This window comes from Cucurbita pepo, chromosome LG16 (genome assembly GCF_002806865.2).
Source record: "Cucurbita pepo subsp. pepo cultivar mu-cu-16 chromosome LG16, ASM280686v2, whole genome shotgun sequence".
Lineage (NCBI taxonomy): Eukaryota > Viridiplantae > Streptophyta > Magnoliopsida > Cucurbitales > Cucurbitaceae > Cucurbita > Cucurbita pepo.
In genome coordinates, this window is record NC_036653.1 from 7104568 (window position 1) to 7124867 (window position 20300).

The following is a 20300-nucleotide window of genomic DNA, read 5'->3' on the forward strand; positions in this document are numbered from 1 at the left end:
ATTTGCCAGTAACAAATAGTCAAATATGATACATATATTAAACCATAATTCATTCCTAAATATATTCCACGCTCTAATATAGATTAAACTGTTGAATTAATTTAACATTTTTATTTTATTTTATTAAACTATTAATTTATATATTTTAAATTATAAGCAAGTTGAATTTAATTTATAAACCCTTATAATTCTGTTAAATTAATTTAAATGGTTTGTACATTCAATTTATATATCCTTATAATTCTGTAAAATCAATTAAAGTTTTAATTTAAATATTGATTTAATATTTTGAATGATTTTAATCTTTATATTCATTTACTAAATAGAAACTAAATATTTAGTTATATCAAAATTTATGTAAATAAACTAATTAGCTTGGTTTGTATTTGAATCAAAAACTCAAGTTGACTTATTTCAATAATCAACGACTTATAGAGAAAATTAATAATTAATAATATATTGACCAATAAAACTATTGGTTTTTTATTTATTTATAATACTCTTAACAATTATATAAGTATTCGAAGGGTAAAAAAGTCATCCACTCAACGTCATAATCCGGTGTTTTCCAATAAATTAAATTAAATTAAAATCGAATTTCTACGCACATAAAAAACATTAAAAAGAAAAATTTTCGTTTAGATTATCCTAATTTTTGGCTCTTTATGCATTAATATTATTATTATTATTATTATTATTATTATTATTATTATTTTGTCTTATTTATAATGTTCTATATTAATCTTCACAAAGAAAAAAAAAATCCTTAAATTAAATAATTGAAGAGAGAGAAAATGTGGCTATTTAAATATTTAAAAATATCTATCTACACGTGTGCAAATTTCATCTTAGGTACTTTATATATATATATATATATATATTTTACTTAAACTAATTTTATGTCATATTTGACTCGTAATATAAAATATGTAATAATGATTTTTACTCGTAGAAACATTTCAAAACTAGTTATATCTGGAGAGAACGTGAGATTATTAATTAAATAATTTATTGGGGATTATTAATAAAGACAAAAGGAGAAGGTTTTATATTTCCATTGTTTTGACAAAGGTGGCTAGGATGAAGAGAATTCAAATTTAAATTTGATCAATTATTTAAAAATAAATAAATAAATAATTAATTAATTAAAAAATTAAATTTAATTGTAGAAAAGAAAGGGTTTGGAATCTTATTGGGTTGGTGCATATAATCATGATTAGATTCCCCATTGAAGGCACCGCTGGGACTGGCAGCCATTGATTTCTCACAAAAACACCAACAAAAATAGTCAACTATCCAATTAATTATCCACTTTAAATCAATTTTTCATAGCCACAACAATTTTAATTAATTAATTATTTATTTATTATTATTTAGCTGCTAAATCATACATATGTATATATATTATAAGTTTTAATAGAATTAATAACAAATTTAAAAAAAAAAATTAAAATTTTTTATTGAAATTTATAAAATGATAAATAAACTATAATATCTAATTTTATTAGATATATATTTTATTAGTTTTTAAATTTTTTTAAAAATATAATAAATTTCAAATCTGACATATTAGTTAATTTTTAAAAATTTAATACGACAATAAATTACTAAATAAAAAAATGAAAGTTTAAGATTTTATTATACATAAAATTCAAATTTATATCAAATATATCGATAAATATTAAATATATTAGTTAATTTTTAAACAATTTAAAAATAATTAGATACAATCTCGAATATCGGGAAGATTCCAAAGCCTCCACTTTTCTCTTAATAATTGAGTTAGCATGTTCATAAACATAGCTTTGAAAGCAACAACCATTTGTGTATGATATGGGCACATAGCACAAATTTGGATCATAATGTCACCCCATATATATATATATTTATATATATAATATGATGGGTTGAGTCACGATTGCATATAATAATAATTATTACTATATAGTAAAATATTCCATATTTATTTTGTTGACAAATTATAAAGGACTAAGATTTATATATATATATATATAATTTGTAACATGAAGCGTTATCTAGAATTAAATTTACGTTTGAAAAGACATCAACGAAATTTGAAGTCTGATCCAAAGACTTTAGTAAAAGTAATGGAACCTCAATAAGTGGTTCTTGCAATGCCAATTTTTCATATTTTAATCATATATTGTTCCTAAATTTCCATATTTATTTTACCATAATATTTCCATTTTTATTCAACAAAATTTAAATATATTTCGTATGTGATTTACTATATTGTTTGCTTTAAGAAGTAGGGATGTTTATATGTCTCGATTATCCGACTAATCTAAACTACTCAACCCAACTTATAAAGGTGTTGGATGAAAGTTTCACATCCGCTAATTTAGGGAATGATCATGGGTTTATAATAAAGGAATACTCTCTCCATTTGAATGAGACCTCTTAAGGAAGCTCAAAGCAAAACTATGAGAGCTTATAATAACTTGGAGTCGACAATATCATATCAATGTGGAGAGTTGACATTTTTATGATAATTTTTTAAAAATTTAAAATTTGAGTCGGTTCATGAGTTACATTTTTGTGGTAAGGTCAACCTAACCAACTTGATACGAAAATAGAGGGTTGGGTTATGAACTGGTTGCTCGGGTCACTATCCTAGTCAACTTAAAATTTCGAGTTTTCAAATTAGTCTAAAAGATTTTCCAAACCCAACCCGTGTTTTCAAGTTTGCTAATGTGGACTCTCTTAAACCTAGTGAATGTCATTTGACCATATACACTCGCAACCGAGACTTGTTAAGTCGACCTCCTAAAGCTAAAAAGTCGACGAATTATATTTGCACCTACTGAAGTTGGTCCTTTCAAAAGCTTCTAGTTATGACTTTTTGATCGTTTCTATGTCTATCACCATAGCCGCCTTGGATCGACGGTCACAGCTCATAACTTTATATGAAATTTTAATAAAAATTTTTTTGGTATTATTTATTTAAAAATATTAATAACGTAAGCTTCTTAGATCATTTCATCGTAGTAAGAGAGAGAATAAAAAAAGGGACGTTTGATTTTTTCAAAAAAAATAAATAAATAAATAAAATTGATAGTTTTTCCTGAAGCCGACAGTTTAATACCGAATAATTTCGACATCTAATTCTTTGAAATTCATAATTAATATAATATGAAAATAGTTTTTAAGTGATAGGGAAACGTTCAACGAATCTATATATATATATATATTTATTTATTTATTTATCAGTAAATTAAAACAACTAGGGTTGCAGAATATAGTCAAATCTTATAAATATTCTGTTTTTTTTTATTAGTTCAATATTCTTCCATTTATAATTATAAGTTTAGCGTGTGAAACCATGTCAATTTAATTCTTTGATTTTTATAAATATTTAATAAGTCAAAACTTTTAATTTTATATTTTATGGATTTTAAATAATTGTAATTTATCTATTAAATTTTTAATCAAATATATAATATATTCGTAAATTTAAAATCTGTAAAAGAAATAATAATAATAATAAAAAAAGAAGATTGCTTCCTGTTTAAAATATTACCCCAAAAAAACTTTTAAGGTGGAAAAAGAAGGAAGTTACGTGGAAATAGCACGTGATGAAAAGTCATTTAAATATTAAAATGTTGTAAATATCTTTTTTGACTTCAATAATACTTTAATAATAAATTTGAAAATGAATTTTAATGAGGGGAAAAAAATGGGTCAAGCTCTGCAACGCCAACGTCTAATTAGATCGGAAGTGTGTGATGGACCCCAACCATCACTTAAGCGTAAATCATCATAGCTTATTGTAATTGCACCAGTCGGAGAATCAAACCCGGGTTTGTACCGTGACAGAGTACTATTCTACCACTAGACCACTGGTGCTATTGTAAACTTGTGTCTTTTTTTCTTTCTTAGTACAATGGACTTTAAAAATAGGGAAAGAAAAAGAAAAAAGACAAGCTCAGTAACGCTTATTGTCATCCGGGAGAATGATTGGCGTGATGGACCCACCATCACTGAAAGCGTAATTATCTTCACAGCTTGTGGAAATGCAACCATCGGGAATCGAACCTTGGTCTGTCCTGTAGAAAGGTAGCAATCTACCACCAAACCACTGGTGCTGTTGTTAGTTCTCTTTGAACTCTTTGTTTAATACTTAGTTATGTAAAATTAAATAAAATGACTAATTATCGCACATGTTTAATTTTCCTTTATTAATTTAAAATTGTGATCATATTTCTTATCCAACATCAAATTTGGTTTCCAGACCTTGCACGTCCATTCGTGTCTAAACAATCCTCAAACCAAATAAACCGAAAAGAACAAAGTTAAACAATAGAAAAGTGACAAAAGACATTTATATTCGTCGACTAAAGACAAATTATATTAAAATATTTTATACTTTCGTAATAACATAAAATATAGAAATTTCTCACAACATAAATGAAAATATGTCAGACAAGTACAAGGAAGATTTCTCCGTCCCAGCCTCATAGACATCTCTACTTATAATCAATATTACACGATAAAAAAAATATATATAAAAAGGAAAATAAATAATAAAGCTTTATGTTGAGAGATAATAATAAGAGGAAAAACTTAAAGAATATTTTTAATTAGTAAAAACCAATGGTTCTAAGAAATTCAACAAAGCAATGATCCACTCGTATACATGTCCAAATTCTTATTATTTCCTCTCCCATTCATCTTGCCCCGTCTTCCAAGGAATCTCAGTGTATTAAAAATACCCTTCTAAAATAAAATAAATCAAACCAACATTACTGTTTTACTGCTACAATCTTCATTTGCCTGCTCAACAAAAGCTTGGGTAAAACATTGATGCCGTCTTAAAAGCTTCGATGTCTTTAATGGCTACCACCGATTTTGGCAGCGTCTCGGCCTCGATCAAGTTCGCCTCACAACCCCATACTCGAATTGCGAGTCGTCGACATTTGGGCGACGGTTCTTGCATATATGTTTTGTACCAATCTATAATGTCACTCTTTTGAATGCTTTTCAATTCCTCTGCTTCCTTCTGTGAGAAATCGAACATGTACCTGAACAGAAATGGTATTAATATGTAATAGGATGAAGGCGTAGATTGGCCAAAAGGATTTCATGTTTCTGATTTCAACTCCCAAATGGTATTATTATATAATAGGATGAACGATACCTCTTATCAATGATCTGATTCCATATTCTATTGGTCTCATAAGAGAGTGAAGGATCCTTCTCCAGCAGCTTAGCGATTAGTCCATTTTTATAATTCTCAAAAGAAGCTTCATCGAGACCAAGCTGGAAAAACAACAAATTTTCAGATATGTAAATGATATGATGCTAAGATTAAAATAAAGTTCTAGCAATATTGTTGTAGAAGGGATTGGGGAAGGCCCGGTCTATGATTATGCTGTGAAATGAAGAACGCAAAGGGATTGAGAAACTGAACTTGCATAAAAAAAATGAAACACTACAAGGGCTTACAAAAGTAAAACCCACAGAAAACGAGCCAAACTACAAAAGAGGCTCCACTAAAGAATAATTGCAAAATAATTTTGTCACCAAAGGCCAGACAAACATTGACAAAGCCTAAAAGAGAAATATGGAATCTTAAAAGGGGCTAATATCACTCGAAGTGTGAGATCCCACATCGATTGGAGAGAGGAATGAGTGCCAGCGGGGACGCTGGGTTTCGAAGGGAGGTGGATTGTGAGATCTTACACTAGTTGGAGAGGGGAACGAAACATTCTTTATAAGGGTATAGAAACCTCTCCCTAACAGACGCGTTTTAAAAATCTTGAAGGCAAGTCCGAAAGGAAAAACCTAAAGAGGATAATATCTTTTAGTGGTGAGCTTGGGCGGTTACAAAACACGAAGATTGTATTATTCCTCCCGTCCCTCGCAATGGCCCCACAAGATAGTACAAATTGTGGCCCACCACAAAACCTTCCTTACTCACAAGATTAAAAACCCCACCCATGAGATCGATCAAGTTTTGAAACACATGAAACCATGTATATCATTGAACATAGCTGCTACATAGACTGCGGGAAAATTAGGGGACAGCTACTACACAAACTACATTGACATGACGAGAAACAATCTCCAGTAATGCTCATATGATAAATTTATATATAACTAATGAAAAGCCAGTAAAGATAGTGACAGCATGAGAAAGGGCTTGCACTGACCAGTAATTCTTCCAAGCCAGATATAAAGTTCTCAAATCTCTCTTGCAAAAAGATTGGACTGTACTCGGATGATTGAACAGAGAAACAAAAACCATATATGCGGTATGTTACCCGTGGGCTGCATTGGACAACATAACCAAGTTGCTCCTTTGTCCTGTACCATTCAGAGGTATAACAATTATCCTACATCAGAACATAAACGAAATCTGTGCAAATCCCTATTATAAAAATTTCTAGTCAACTAGTCAACATTTTCTAGTAAAAACATGCTGATTTCATACACGAGAATTTAAAGATTTGTGAAAGATAACTGTCATGGTTTGCTTGCTTCGCTTGTATTGAAGTAATAGAATACACTCTTACTAGCAAGTGAAAAAAGAGATATACAAGCACCCTCTTCACAATAATCAGATTAAATTCATTAATATTATATAGCAAAATGCATTCAATCACAAGCACATTTGGTCCAGAAAATCTCTTTATCACACTCGGACACAATGAGCTCCCTGCCTAGCTGTCCCCCCAGCAAAACCCCCAAAATCTCAGGGCGGGAAGTATTTATACGCCTAGGCTGACTCGGATGATCAGAGTTCCATTTCCTTATTGAATTTCTCAGAAAAAGGAAGCAGACAATCAATTCTGATCAGATAAGGCAGCTCGAGACCAAGAGTTGCACCTTTCCAAATTACAAAATCACGTTTGCCATCCCCCACTCGATTCCTAAATGCATAAAAGAAAAAGGAACTCTTGAAAGGACAGAAGAAAAAAATCTCATAGGCTTTTCCCCAGATTCACTAGATGCAGTGGGGATAAGACGAGGAAACTGAAACCTTAGGATGAAAAATGAAAAATACGAATTAGTCCCTCGAAAGCTGACCGAGTAACAAAAAGTATTTCCAATTAACAAAAAGGAAGAACGCAGGAGCTGCATGAGGAAAAAAATAAATAATATCACATCTCACAATAAGCCAAAGGGGCTCATAAGAACTTCAAAAATAATGAAATAAAATAGAGTTTCCTTTGCGAAAGAATCTCTCTTAAAAATCACCTTAGCTGATTGAAAAGTGGTTCGTCAATAATTTCATCAAATAAGTCAATCAGAGCCTTTAGTCTGATCGATTCTGTTCCAACCTCCGGCTCAATTTGAAAGTACAGCTGCAACATGAGACAAAAAGTAAAAGCACATGAAGAACAATGTTGACCTGAGCTATCAGATAAAATCGGCAATGGTAAACCAGAGTAAGACTAGGACAAAGAAATATATTTCATTGATCATTACCTCCAGCACAGAATTTCTCTCCAATTTATTTTTTACACTGACGTCTCTAACAAGACTAGCCCCAGGAGGTAGACATATTACACGCTCATAATGCCTCAATCCAAGAGGAAGTGGTTGTACAGAGAAGTTGTCTTTAAATATGTTAGACAGGCTTATTGCTTCTTCTTCTAAGAAATTTCCATGGCAAAGTCCCTCAATGTAAAGCTGCTCCAAAAAATAAAATTGTCATCCTCAGAGAATAGGAGTGTCTCCATATAGAACAATCGAGAAATAAAATGATAATGAACCAACAATTCATTCAATTTATTAAATGTCATGGAAACTATCAATTAACGAAACTGAGGACAATAAAAGTAATGAATCCAACAATTGTTAGTGATATTCAATGTCAAGAATATGAAGCAGTATTTTGAGGTAAGTGCCTGGTGGTCCATGGGATGATACCTGGGATAGAAGCACAGGGATATGCGCCTTCAACTCAACAAAAGACAGGTCATTTAGGACATTACTTTTCTCATCTGCATCATAGAACCTCTCACACAGAACTTGTAATCTCAAGTATGACGAGTGGCTTCGAGGCTTCATATTGGTGTTTCTCAAATTCCTCTCCATATTTTCTTTAATTACCTTTATAAAGTCTGTGTCAGTTTTTCATTGTAAACCAAATACCAGGAAGCAATCACTAAGACTAACTCCCAAAATCCAAGAATAAATTATGCCATACACCTTAAAACGATCTTCAGAAGGCATAAATGTCTTGGCAGTTGATAAAAGTTTAGCCAGAAGATTAGGAAGCTTATCATTGAAACCAAACACCTTCAGCTCCAGTTTGTCACCAATAATAGCTACCGAAGTTTCCAGCTTGGCAATGCTAGCCTGAAAAGGATGAACATAAGCTCACAAATTTAAATGATCCGTGGTGATTTTTTATGGTAACCACTATAGCGATTGAAGTCTTAATAGAAACGACTAGCCACAGACTCTTTATAAAACAGCTGAGGATAACAACCCCTCAGCCTCTCTCACAAATATAGCAAGAAATGTAGTAATATAAAAACATAAGTGGTTAACCTGGTATATAATCTCATTCAGCTTGTCCTTAAGGAGGTGAACAAATAACTCGGTCAAAAGACAATTTTTCACACTACTGTACCCCCCACTCAAATTAATACGAAAATATGTATTCGCCCGAGGAAGTTTAAAAGAATCATCCAGCTTGTACCAGAACTTCATCAATGGTTCATCAAGTATGCATCTTGGACAAGACTCGCAGGAAAGGTCATTACAAACTTGACTTGCGCGAATGGAAAAATCACACGGAATGAATTCATTCTTTGCAGGCAGATGAAGTGAAGCATCAATTTCAGGAGGGTCCCTCCACAGATCCATCAAAGAAGGAGCAATTTCATCCACAGTATAATGTGATCCAAACCAGGGTTCAAGTTTGAAGTCTGAAAGAGAGAAATTTAGCAACTTGACATTGGATATGCCACTTAGCTTAAGTACTAGTTGGCAGAACATGTCATGTTTTAGAAGACATAAAAATTAATTCCACCAAAAAATATTCCATAGATGTCTAACTCAGTATTGAAATCCAATTGAAGCATTGACGCTCGCTCTGCTCAAGCCCTCATCAAAATTGCAATAGCTCTCCTCAAAGACTATTCTCACACCCCAAACCAGTTGCATAAGCCTATTTACAGTGTTTATACCCCTGACCGATTCTTAATCCAAAATATTTCTTTTCTTTCCATATTGTTTCAGATTTATTTCGTAGTGCAGATGGACAGGCATATCTCTTATAGGTGGACAACATCAGAGTTTTTCCTTTTTCATTTAGTTTTCTTTCTGAAGCCGAAATGGACAGAACTTGTAGAAAACAAACTTGACATACCTTCCAGCTTACTGAAAGATTTTGATACAATATCAATCCTCATGTTTTCTGGTGTAAAGAAACCAATAATATGCTTGACCAAATCCACGTCCCATATCTGATGTACATAGTCCCCAAAAATGACATGTTCTGGTGGATAAAACGTTAAATTCTCTGCATAAAAGAATTAGAATAGTTAATAAATGGCAGGAGTTCGTAGCTAAGAAAGTTTAGTCAAGAAGAACATTCACAAAACTCCAACAGTCCTTCAGTGCTTGACCATCATGTAGAAATTTTCAAGTGAAAGCGGTGGTACTAAATCACCATTAAATGACATACATAAAAATTAAAAATGTTACATGAAAAATTCACATGCATGCTAATAACAACAATTTTGTAAGAACGTTAACCAACCATCCTTCGTCTACTTCTTGACTTATTTTTTATCCAAATGGGTAAAGCTAACAGGTGAAGGGAATAAGTTTCACAAAGTTATTATCAAATTTATAATTTACATGATTATCCAAAATATATGGATACCAAATTCAAAACTAGAAATGCCATTAGAAAAAGAATCATGAAAATGAACATTCTGGATGCAAATCGCACCCTAGTTGATGGTTAAAGTTGACCACGAAATAACCTGCAAGTTCTGCAGCATAGTCATCCTGAGGCTGCTCCTCAGCAAACCTAAAGTCCATGTTTCCAATGTCCTGGAGCTCCCTAAAGATCCACTCTTGAGGAGAAACTTGTCGAAGCAACTTAAGGTATAGATAGACATAGCCAATAATCTCAAAGATCTGAAGAATGTTCATCCAGGGTTAGCAAAGCATGACAAGCAAAAATTTATGTAGCTAAAATCCATACATTTCTATTCTATTTTGTAACAAACATATTTCATTTCCAGAAACAATTAGCTACAAAAGCAAGGGGGACTGGATATCCACCCATAACAAATCTTAACTGAGAACTGCAAGCTCAAAACTTCAGCTGGTTTTCAAGATTAAGAGAATCATATAATATACAAACACAAGCAATCTGCCGAAAATATCCACCTCAATGTAGAGTTACAGCAGTACCTTTTCTAAACCAGAGTCAGTCAGATATATTGACATTCCAAATACGTAAGCTATAGAAGACCGATACATTCCCTCATCCCCAACACCAGCAGATAAAGATGTTGCCCATCCTTTAGCTTTCAGAAAGAAATGCAAGCTTCCCTTGCCCTCTGGAAATTAAAGGTTACGGAGTTCAAATTGAAATATAAAACTAGAAAATGTATGTTTGGTGCGACCGATGAACTTGAGTATCAAGATTTGGAGATGTTTTTTGGAAATTAAAAAAAAAAAAAATCAATACCAGGAATGTAAGAGCTTTTTTTTTTTTTTTTCTCTTTTTTCCAACTGGGAACAAATGCAAACCTAGGATTTTCTTTTAACTACATAGAAACATAGCAAGTATTGGACTCGTTATTGAAGAAGTCATGACAATCTCACCATGCCCAAGGAGATGGGCAATATAATCTTCAGGCTTCTTCAGATAATTGTGTTGAAGGCACGGCAACGTCCATGCCAAGTCAAGGATGTGTACATCAACAACAGCCTCTAGCTTGTAAAGCTTCCCTGCTTGCCAGATTGGATCTTTTACTGTGAACACTGGTTTCACTTGAACACCTTTTTTAACATCATCAAACAATTCGAGAACCCAACTCTCAAGTATATCCAGAGGCTCTGAAATGCAATAGTTCGTAACTGTGTTAGAAAACTAGTCGAGTAAAAGACAATACATATAAGATTGAAAATATTATTCTTTGTCCAAATAACCTTTATGCTTTCAACAAAGCTGGTCCTCAGTCCTTAACATTTGAACATTAATTTTTTTTAATCATTTTTTCAGTAAATAATCACGACAAAATCTAGGATAAGGAGCACAGTAAAAGATGACATCGGGGAAGGGGGGGAGGGGTTCACCTCCACCAATGACAGTCAGCTTCATTAGTCCACCATGGTAATAATCTCTGAACAGTTTCAATATTTGTTCTCGCAGATTGATACCCTTTTCCATTGCATCAACCAAGCTCTTCTTATTACCTACCATTGCAAGAAAAGCATAAATAAAAATGATTTTCTGATTTTCTCACATGACCAGACTCATCAACCAGAAAAATAAAATATGGTATTGAAGCAGGCTAACCCCAGAAGAATCTGTTAAAAGGATGACCAGGTACAGATGTATAACAATGAAGTTGTTGAAGGCGGCAGGCGTCATTTTGCAAAACCTGGTTGAATTCTATTTTGCATATGTTAAACATACAGTTAGGCAGCAAGAACTTGTTAGGAGCATGACAAATATAAGAAAAAAGGGCTTCATTGGAAGACTGTTCTGGAAACAATTTTTTATTTTATGTTTTTACAGCTGATAAAAGAATTGTGATCAACTGGCTTACAAAAGATAAAAACTATTATCCCCTTGAAATCAGTAGGTAAGCTCGTGTTTTGTTTTAGCGAAAATTAACTTTGGTTTTTCTAAAAGATGGTCTATCAAAAAAAAACAACTAACCAACTAACTAAAGGAAAACAAAAGAAAATAATTTTTAAGAAAAAGTTACACAAACATGCATACACTGCATTTATTATTCTCACAATAGAAAACCTTTTTAAAAACAGCCCATACTATTTCCAACTAGCAGGAACCCACCTGAATCAACAGCGAGTACCTCTCTTTCCATGGCTTCCATTTTTACTAGAGGTGAAATGAAAAACTGTGAAAACCTGATAAGAAAATGGATCAAATTTCATATTCAAGCAATAAGCTAAATAAAGAAGTTATAAAGGTGACCATGGTTTCTAGAGAAGGAAGAAAAAAAATTATGATGGTAAGCTTTTCGATTTTGTAGAGGAATGTGTGCAGTTGGATAGACTATGTGGGCTTCTTCACGGGCTTTAATTATATAGGGATTTTTGCAAGACATTTCTTATCTCTTTTGAGATGAGAAAAACATGAATTGGAGAGAATTAGAAAAGGGGTACAAATAGGAAATGGAGAATTCAAAGGAAATCAGCCAAAATATGAAGAACAGAGGAATTTGCTTCAGCAGAACTCTCTGTATTTAACTAATAGAAAACTAAATCTCTTCGACTTATTATAATACTTTTGTAACCCGTCTCTTCTTTTTTGGCCTATACCGTTTGTGCTGAAGAGAAAAGCACTCAAAGATATTCCAATCCGAGAGGGAGGATAGAAGAAAACAAAATACAGTACCAGAATATTCAGATATGTTATTTCTTTACACGAAGATGACGATAAAAACAACATTTACCTTTTCAAAGCACCTTTAAGAAACTCCCTCTTCACCTCAAAATGGTAACAGGTATGCTCTGCTTCTGTATACGCGTTTGAGGAGCCTCCATGCTTGGATAAATAACTATCATACTACAAAAGCAAAGAGTCAAAACTCAGACGTCAAAGTAGTAAACTTTCATTCAAACCTATTTCATGCAGAGCTTAAATTATATCATATCATATCAATCGCCAACCATCTATTGAGTAGAGTAACAATCTATACTAACCTCGTTTTCATCTGGAAAATCAGTACTTCCCATGAAAAGCATGTGTTCTGCAGAATATGTAAGCACGTTAGTTCCAAATTCTCGGATATTAAGTTTGTATGTAAATGCATTCAGTATCAATGAACCACATCAGCAATTAAAAATAATGGAGGAGTAGCATTTTCCATTCTTTCAAGTCTTTCTTAACTATCATATCCTTAGAATCACTCTCTTTCGTTATTTATCCTCCTTTACTCAGGCGTCGTAGATGAACCAATGCAACAACAAGATATGAGCATTAAAATATTAACTTGAAATGGTTAATCGTAAATGCATTCCAAGTTTATGGAATCGACAAGCATAATTTACAACTTCACATAATTAGTAAAGTAAGAATCATTGGGAACCTACTGCAAGTAAACAACAAAAAAATTCCCAAAGAACTAATATACCAACTGCGATATCTGAGGAAACATCTACATTTACAGCTGAAATTTGAAAGGCTAAATAAATTTCAGCCTCTGCCTGTAGAACAATTTGGAAAAGTTCCAATGAAGTGTCCCTGCAAGAGAAATGAACGAACCTAGAAAATGAGCAAGTCCCTGAGCTTCAAAAGGATCAGAGAAGCTGCCTATTTCTACGCACATTGCAGCTGCAGCCTGTGATTTCAAACAGCCCAAAACAAAGTTATGAGGATTTGAACATGCCAGTTCTATAATGTTCTTGAAGAATAAGAAGCTCCTTAAAATCAATCCGTGCATCAGCTATGATGAAAAGCTTAGTATACCGAAGATGATTCGATCAACTTATTGATCGATATGATGTTCATCAGATCAAAGCTTATCGACCATTACTTATTTGAAATACTAGTGAGAAAATCCAAAATCGTCTCACGTAAAACTATCACTAACCTTCTTAGTCTGAACAGCAGCTTTAATCCCCTTCCTTCTTCCTTCATCATCAGTACCTTGGCCTTCCTCCTCCTCTCCTCCTTCCTCTTCATCTTCTTTGTCCTCATCTTCCTCCTCTCCTTCGTCATCGTCGCCTTCTTCTCCTTCCTCCTCCTCCTCCTCGTCCTCCTCGTCCTCCTCCTCCTCGCATTCTTCATCTTCTTCTTGGCTCTGCTCGGCTGATTCAGAAGCCTTGGGGCATCCATCCGGATAAATCTCAGGATCGTGAACAAGCAAAGCAGATAGGCCATTCTCCAGCTGAATGAACCTGTACAGCCTTCTGTCATTTGGCGACTTCACCACTACATTATCTGAGGAGAACGTGGGGCGACTTGTGACCATCCTTCAATCTGCTGGAGCTCTGAACTATGGAAATGGAAGATTGAGGAAGCTGAGATAAGAGAGAGCTTTTGCTAGGTCTGCTGCGGAGCTGCAGTTCTTTGCCTTGGCCGTAATCGGCTTGCTTTGCTTTCTGCAACAAGCAGCGATTCCCCGTTAATGCTAATTCCTATGTTCTTCGCTGCTTGCAATTGCTAGACGCTGCAAATGGAAACCTGACTATTCAGTGAAACGACGTGTCGGCTTCCTTTTGTTGGAGGTGGACAACCACAGTGTCCTCGAGATTTCTAGGTTAAAAAATAAAAAATTTAATACAAAATAATAATTATAAATATACAAATATATTGTAAACGATCTTGTAATTAAATAACCTAATTAACCTAACTAATTAAATAACGATTGTGTTGCATTTGTTCTAATCAAATAATTTAAATATATTTTTTTAATAAAATATCAGATACATACGTACATACATATAATTGATAAAAATTTTAAATTTAAAATAAATAATAAGATTTGTTCGGTACACAATTCTATGTATAACACGTGTTTGAGTTTGAACATTTGTTGTTGAAATTGCAAAGCTCGATCAGGGTAACCCTATTTGAAGTTGTTTTTTTTGCTAGTCTTACAAGTATCTTTTATAATTTCATTTTGAACGTCTACCCTTTTAAGAATGAGCTTGTGACCAAGTTGAACTATACTTAAGTTGACTTGTTATTACTTAACAAAGGTATGCAAGACATTATTTGTTCGGTATGCAATTTCGTGTGTAACACGTGTTTGGGTTGGACTAACATTTGTTGCTGGAATTGCATAGCTCGATCAAAGTAACCCTACTTGCAATATATATATATAGTTGTTTTTTTTTTGCTAGTCCCGCGAGTATCTTTTATAATTTTAGTTTGAACGTCTAACATTTTAAGGAGTTTGTGAACAAATTGAACTATGCTCAAGTTGATTTGTTATTACTTAACAAGGGTACACGAGACATTATTTGTTCGGTATGCAATTTCGTGTATAACACGTGTTTGGGTTGGACCATCATTTGTTGCTGAAATTGCAAAGCTCGATCAAGTTAACCCTTTTTGCAATATATATACCGTTGTTCTTTTTTTTTTTTTTTTTTTTTTTTTTTTTTTTTTTTTTTNGTTTGTGACCAAATTGAACTATGCTCAGATTGACCTGTTATTACTTTATGCGAGACATTGTTGTAAGACACAGTACTAACAATTAACTATGTAGAAGAATAAAATATTTGAAACGTCTAATTCATTTAAGCTTAATAAATATTATCGACATCTTTGTAGCACTATCCACACAATTCACCTCACGAGTCATTTTAAAAAAAAAATTAATATAATCATCGAACACGAAAAATTTAAATTTATTATTAATTTTTTTTATACTAAATCTACGACATACGTGACATCATTTATAATATCGTTTACATATATGGTAAATATTATTTGATTTGAAACAAATAATTTTTAATTCAACAAATGGATGTTAAGTTTTTAAAATTACCATTTTAGCCCCATTTTTTGGGTGTAATTTAGCCTTTTGTTTCGTCTTCTTCTTCTTCCCTCCAATCTAAACGACATATACCTTTATCATCTCTTCATCTCCTCTGCCGGTTCTGTTCGTTTAGCATCGAAGAAAATCTCCAATTTCTTGAAATCGAAGTTCCCGGTGTAGCAGAGATTAAACCCTAATTTTGTTTTTCTGCTGGTATTTTCATCAGTTTGAGTTTTCCTCCCGTTATTTTCTGCCTTCCATTCTATTTCTTGACCATGAACGAGGACATTTGTCGTTGGATTACTGAATTCGTACTCCGGAGTTCAATGGACGATCATTTGTTGAAGAGAGTTCTTGCGGTTATTCCCCTGTCGGACAAGGATTTCCGCCTGAAGAAGACGGTGCTTTTACGGGCCATTGAGAGCGAAATATCGGAAGCTGTTATAACGGAGAAATTACTCGAAATTTTCGAGATGATTGAACAGTTAGAGAAGGCTGAAGGACTTCAAATCATGGAATCGATGAAAGCTGCATATTGTGCGGTGGCGGTGGAATGCACGGTGAAGTACTTGCTGGTGGAAGGCGTTTACAAGCATGGAAGGTATTTTGATGCTGTGAGGAGGATTTGGAGAGGAAGAGTGACTAAGACTGAGTTGGTTTCAAATGAATTTAAAGCATGGAAGGATGAAGTTGAAGCGTCACTTTGTGATACAAATATTCGGAAGAAATTGGTGCATATGAACACGAGATATGATGCCCTGAAATTGATCGGAGATTATCTGGGAGAGTCATGGGCGGCTATGGGTCCGTCATTTCTTCAACTATCTGCATCTTTGGTGGATAAAAAGATGAGGAAGGAAATGCATTCTATTCAGTTAGAGCGGGAAACAAACAATTTGGCTATTGAGAGCGTGGATGCAGGCGGCAGTGGTGGGATTGAATTGCCCCCCCAAAGGGAAGATTGTGTTAGAACAGAGTGGCAGGGAAGTGGGCGAGTCCTTAGCCAACCTGAATCAAGAAGAACTGATTTGCTATATAGCCATCAGGATTTGGGTACCAACGATGGTTCTAAACAATCAGCCATTGATGCAATGAACACGGAGAGAGTTCAAGAGTTGGCTACAGAAACAGCGGAAGGACAAGAATCAGCTGAGAAGGAGGTTGCAGTTTTGCAGAATGCAAGTTCATGCCGAGGTGATACTGATCTACACGTCCACTCTATAATAGTTTGATGATACATGCTAGGGTACATTGTTTTTTTGTTCATTCTATTACTGTGAGATCTCACCTTAGTTGGAGAGGAGAACGAAACATCTCTTATAAGAGTGTGGAAATCTCTCCCTAGCAAATGCGTTTTAAAACCCGTGAGGTTGACAGAGATACGTAACAGCTAAAGCGGATAGTATATGTTAGCGGTAGGTTTGGGCTGTTACAAATGGTATTAGAGTTAGATACCGGGTGGTGTGCCAGCGAGGATGCTGGGCCCCAAAGAGGTATATTGTGAGATCTCACATTGGTTGAAGAGAGGAACGAAGCATCTCTTATAAGAGTGTAGAAACCTCTCCCTAGCAGATGCATTTTAAAACACGTAATAGACCAACGTAATAGACCAAGATGGACAATATCAGCTAGCTAGCAAAGTTAAGCATCTTAAATCCCATTATTTCTTTTTGTGCAATCAGAAATTTTGAAGACCTCTGTCTTGCCAAGAGGCAAATTCCTTGCATTTCATAGACGTGTTAGAGGAGGGGTTAAAATCAGTCATTTAGAGGATTTGGAGAAGGAGAATGAGGATGAAAGTTCATCTGAAAGATATAATTGCCTAGAAACTCCTGAAGTTAACCGGGTGCGAGAAGCACTTAAAACCAGCTCTTTAGAACTGCAAGCAATGGTGAAAGATCCACTTCCTGATGCATTGCGCATTGCAGAATCTGTAGCTCACGATCTTGCCGAAAAGAATAAAACCTGTGAGAATTCACTGGAGGACCGAAATGATGCAGGTGTCGATAATCCGACCATTAACAAAGAGGCTGTGCCTCTTCAACCTATGAGTGCAAATCTTAAAGATCCAGGCCATGGCCATAAGACAGTTTTTCCTCGACCAAGCATCATGGAACGAAACAGTACAGCGTGTACATACGAGGTAATGTTAGCCATATTTGATGCCATCTTGTTAGCATGACAACCACACATTTTCTGCCTTCTGTTTATAGTTGCCTGAGATAGTTTCTACATTGCTTGTTAAAGGCTTTGTTCTCGAATGTGCAATATCGACTGTTTTATGTGTTCTAGATTATCATTGCTAGGAGGAACGCTGCTCGGTCTGAATGTAATGTTGGAGCATCCTGTTTTGGGTTAAGATTTGGTGTCTTGTTATCAACCATTTTCGTTTAAATCAAGAATTGTAGTGTTACCGATGTAGTGCCAATTTTATTTTGTAGTGAAAGCTCAAGAAGCAACGAAAAGATACTTGCAAATATATACAGTATTATCGTAGTTGCACTAGATATTAATGTCTAGGATAGCCGTTTATAATTGTTTGCTTCATGTCTACGCACACTTGAAACCCCTTCTCTAAGAGATGGAATATTGTGAGATCTCACATCGATTAGAGAGGGGGAACGAAGCATTCTGAGTGTGGAAAACCTCTCCTTAGTAGACGCATTTTGAAACCGTGAGACTAACGATGATACGTAATGGGCCAAAGCAAACAATATCTACTAGTGGTAGGCTTGGGCTGTTACAAATGTTATCAGAGCCAAACATCGGGCGATATGCCAGTAAGGACGCTGGGCCCCAAGGGGGGTGGATTGTGGATTGTGGATTGTGAGATCCCACATCGGTTGGAGAGGGGAACGAAGCATTTCGAGTGTAGAAACCTCTCTCTAGTAGATGCGTTTTAATACCGTGAGGCTGATAACGATACCCAGACAATATCTATTAGCGGTGAGCTTGAGCCATTACAGATATTTGATCTTCGTGACTGGATATTATTTTCTTTCTAATTGACTGGCTTATTGTACGTTCTTAATTATTTTTGTTCTATGTTCTTATTTACTTTTACATGAACTGTTTTCCATGGTAAGACATTTCTTTTTATTGCAGTGGAATGATTCAATAGATGATTTACCTGAAGGAAGTCCTGCCAGCCGGCTTCACCTTCATAGTCCCAAGAGAAAGGCCATTTCTCCCTTAAAGAAGTATGAAGAAACCAAAGCTGTTGGGAGAAGGCGGTGTAAAAAGTGGAGCTTGCTCGAAGAAGACACCTTAAGAACTGCTGTGCAAAGGTACTCATTTTCTTTATCAATCAATCCCTATTGAGGCTGCTCGACTTCCGAAGCTAATTCCCGTCTAACTTTTTTGTTAGAAACTTAAAATTGTGCGATGGTTGATGCTTTCTGCCCTTTTATAGCGTTGCAAAGTCGTTCTAGTAACTCAAAAATTGTTGTCTATTGAGTAGAAAATCTGGTTTGTTTGTGCTTGTAACTTAGGTTTGGTAAAGGAAATTGGAAGCTCATCTTAAATAGCTATCGTGACATATTTGATGAGAGAACAGAGGTAACCAATTTCACAAGGCTCTTCTACGATCCTTTGAGTGTCCACAGCCGCTTTGTAATGAGGTCTCGTTGGGTTGTTTGTCTCAGGTTGATCTGAAGGATAAGTGGAGAAACATGACCAGATACTAGTGGCTTTGCAAATCATGATCCAAACCGCAGATTGCATTGAATTATAGGTTATTTCTATACTTTTGAATACTCTTGAGCCTGAAACTAAATTATATGCCCCCTTGGATTTTGATTGCAATGTGGAAAAAAGTTGAAAATAGCAATGTAAATGAAAATGTTGAAGATGAATGACATATTTGGTCACTGTCTAAATACCACGTCTATTCAATTCTTTGAACCTTAAAATATGAAGGGTATGTAAAATCCAACACAAAGATTTTGAATTTTGAATGAACGAGCATAATTTATTAGTCGGGTAGATGAATAAGAATAGTGTCGGTAGGATGATGATAGATCAAGTTTTGGAGATTGATGATTAGTTTATCTGATTATACTACTTTATTTGAATTCATCTGATCGATTATTTGCTTATCTACTTTATCCAAAAACCTACAGCCAAAGTTGCAAGCCTGAAAGATATGCTCGGATGCATTTCTTTAGCGAAGTTTTAGTTGAAGGACGAGGACAAGACTTTAGAACAGAGACTTGCTAGAAACAAATTTCAGAAACTAAGATGGACAATTTCTACCAATGACTGCACAGTCTAAACGAAAGCAAATACACCCACAACATGTCATTTAGTACAAGCCAGAAAAAAAACGAAGGCTAACACGATCGGCATCCCGAGATCGAACACAACTCATTTCATTCCAACAAAGCTGCAAGCCACCCATGAACACACCAAGACTCCATATGCTGAAACAAACAACGCACCGAAACCCGGTTGAAGAATCCCCCTTAAGAATATAAAAGAAAAGAATTTGGTCCTTAAATACAAATCAAATGAATGATAATTGAAGTGGAGGAGAAACTCTCTAGATAACTGGAGGTCGATCTATGAACAATATACTAAATCACATGAATCATCAACAAGTCAGTTGGGTCAAGCGTCAGC

General features: G+C 34.4%; 2 protein-coding genes and 2 non-coding genes across 6 annotated transcripts; 1 reads left to right on the forward strand and 3 right to left on the reverse strand.

Annotated features, from left to right (window-relative positions):
- Nucleotides 1-3704: 3704 nt before the first annotated feature.
- On the reverse strand, nucleotides 3705-3787 carry LOC111777945. The gene has a single exon (XR_002812466.1). It is a non-coding gene; the product is annotated as a small nucleolar RNA snoR114 (small nucleolar RNA).
- Nucleotides 3788-3942: 155 nt separating this feature from the next.
- Nucleotides 3943-4028, reverse strand: LOC111777942. Its single transcript, XR_002812464.1, has one exon. It is a non-coding gene; the product is annotated as a small nucleolar RNA snoR114 (small nucleolar RNA).
- Nucleotides 4029-4571: 543 nt separating this feature from the next.
- LOC111777374 (nardilysin-like) lies at nucleotides 4572-14385 on the reverse strand. Its single transcript, XM_023656933.1, has 19 exons — nucleotides 13785-14385; nucleotides 13457-13532; nucleotides 12895-12941; nucleotides 12645-12757; nucleotides 12023-12096; nucleotides 11519-11614; nucleotides 11296-11415; nucleotides 10822-11055; nucleotides 10405-10553; nucleotides 9969-10125; nucleotides 9347-9499; nucleotides 8524-8903; nucleotides 8179-8328; nucleotides 7897-8079; nucleotides 7453-7656; nucleotides 7222-7328; nucleotides 6174-6327; nucleotides 5159-5280; nucleotides 4572-5042 (listed from the first exon to the last, which is right to left on the reverse strand). The coding sequence occupies exons 1-19, from the start codon at nucleotides 14163-14165 to the stop codon at nucleotides 4799-4801; spliced, it is 3144 nt and encodes a 1047-aa protein (XP_023512701.1). The 5' UTR covers nucleotides 14166-14385; the 3' UTR covers nucleotides 4572-4798.
- A 1348-nt stretch (nucleotides 14386-15733) lies between these two features.
- On the forward strand, nucleotides 15734-20296 carry LOC111777011 (telomere repeat-binding protein 3-like). 3 transcript variants are annotated; one of them, XM_023656451.1, is made up of 6 exons: nucleotides 15734-16874; nucleotides 17363-17823; nucleotides 18786-18967; nucleotides 19172-19238; nucleotides 19325-19413; nucleotides 19802-20296. In XM_023656451.1, exons 1-5 carry the CDS (start codon nucleotides 15956-15958, stop codon nucleotides 19364-19366), a joined length of 1671 nt encoding a protein of 556 aa, XP_023512219.1. In that variant the 5' UTR covers nucleotides 15734-15955; the 3' UTR covers nucleotides 19367-19413; nucleotides 19802-20296. The 3 variants fall into 3 exon arrangements, with proteins under 3 accessions (XP_023512219.1, XP_023512217.1, XP_023512220.1); XM_023656449.1 differs by lacking the exon at nucleotides 19802-20296 and having other exon boundaries at nucleotides 19325-19558; XM_023656452.1 differs by lacking the exon at nucleotides 19802-20296 and having other exon boundaries at nucleotides 17609-17823; nucleotides 19325-19558.
- Nucleotides 20297-20300: the final 4 nt, after the last annotated feature.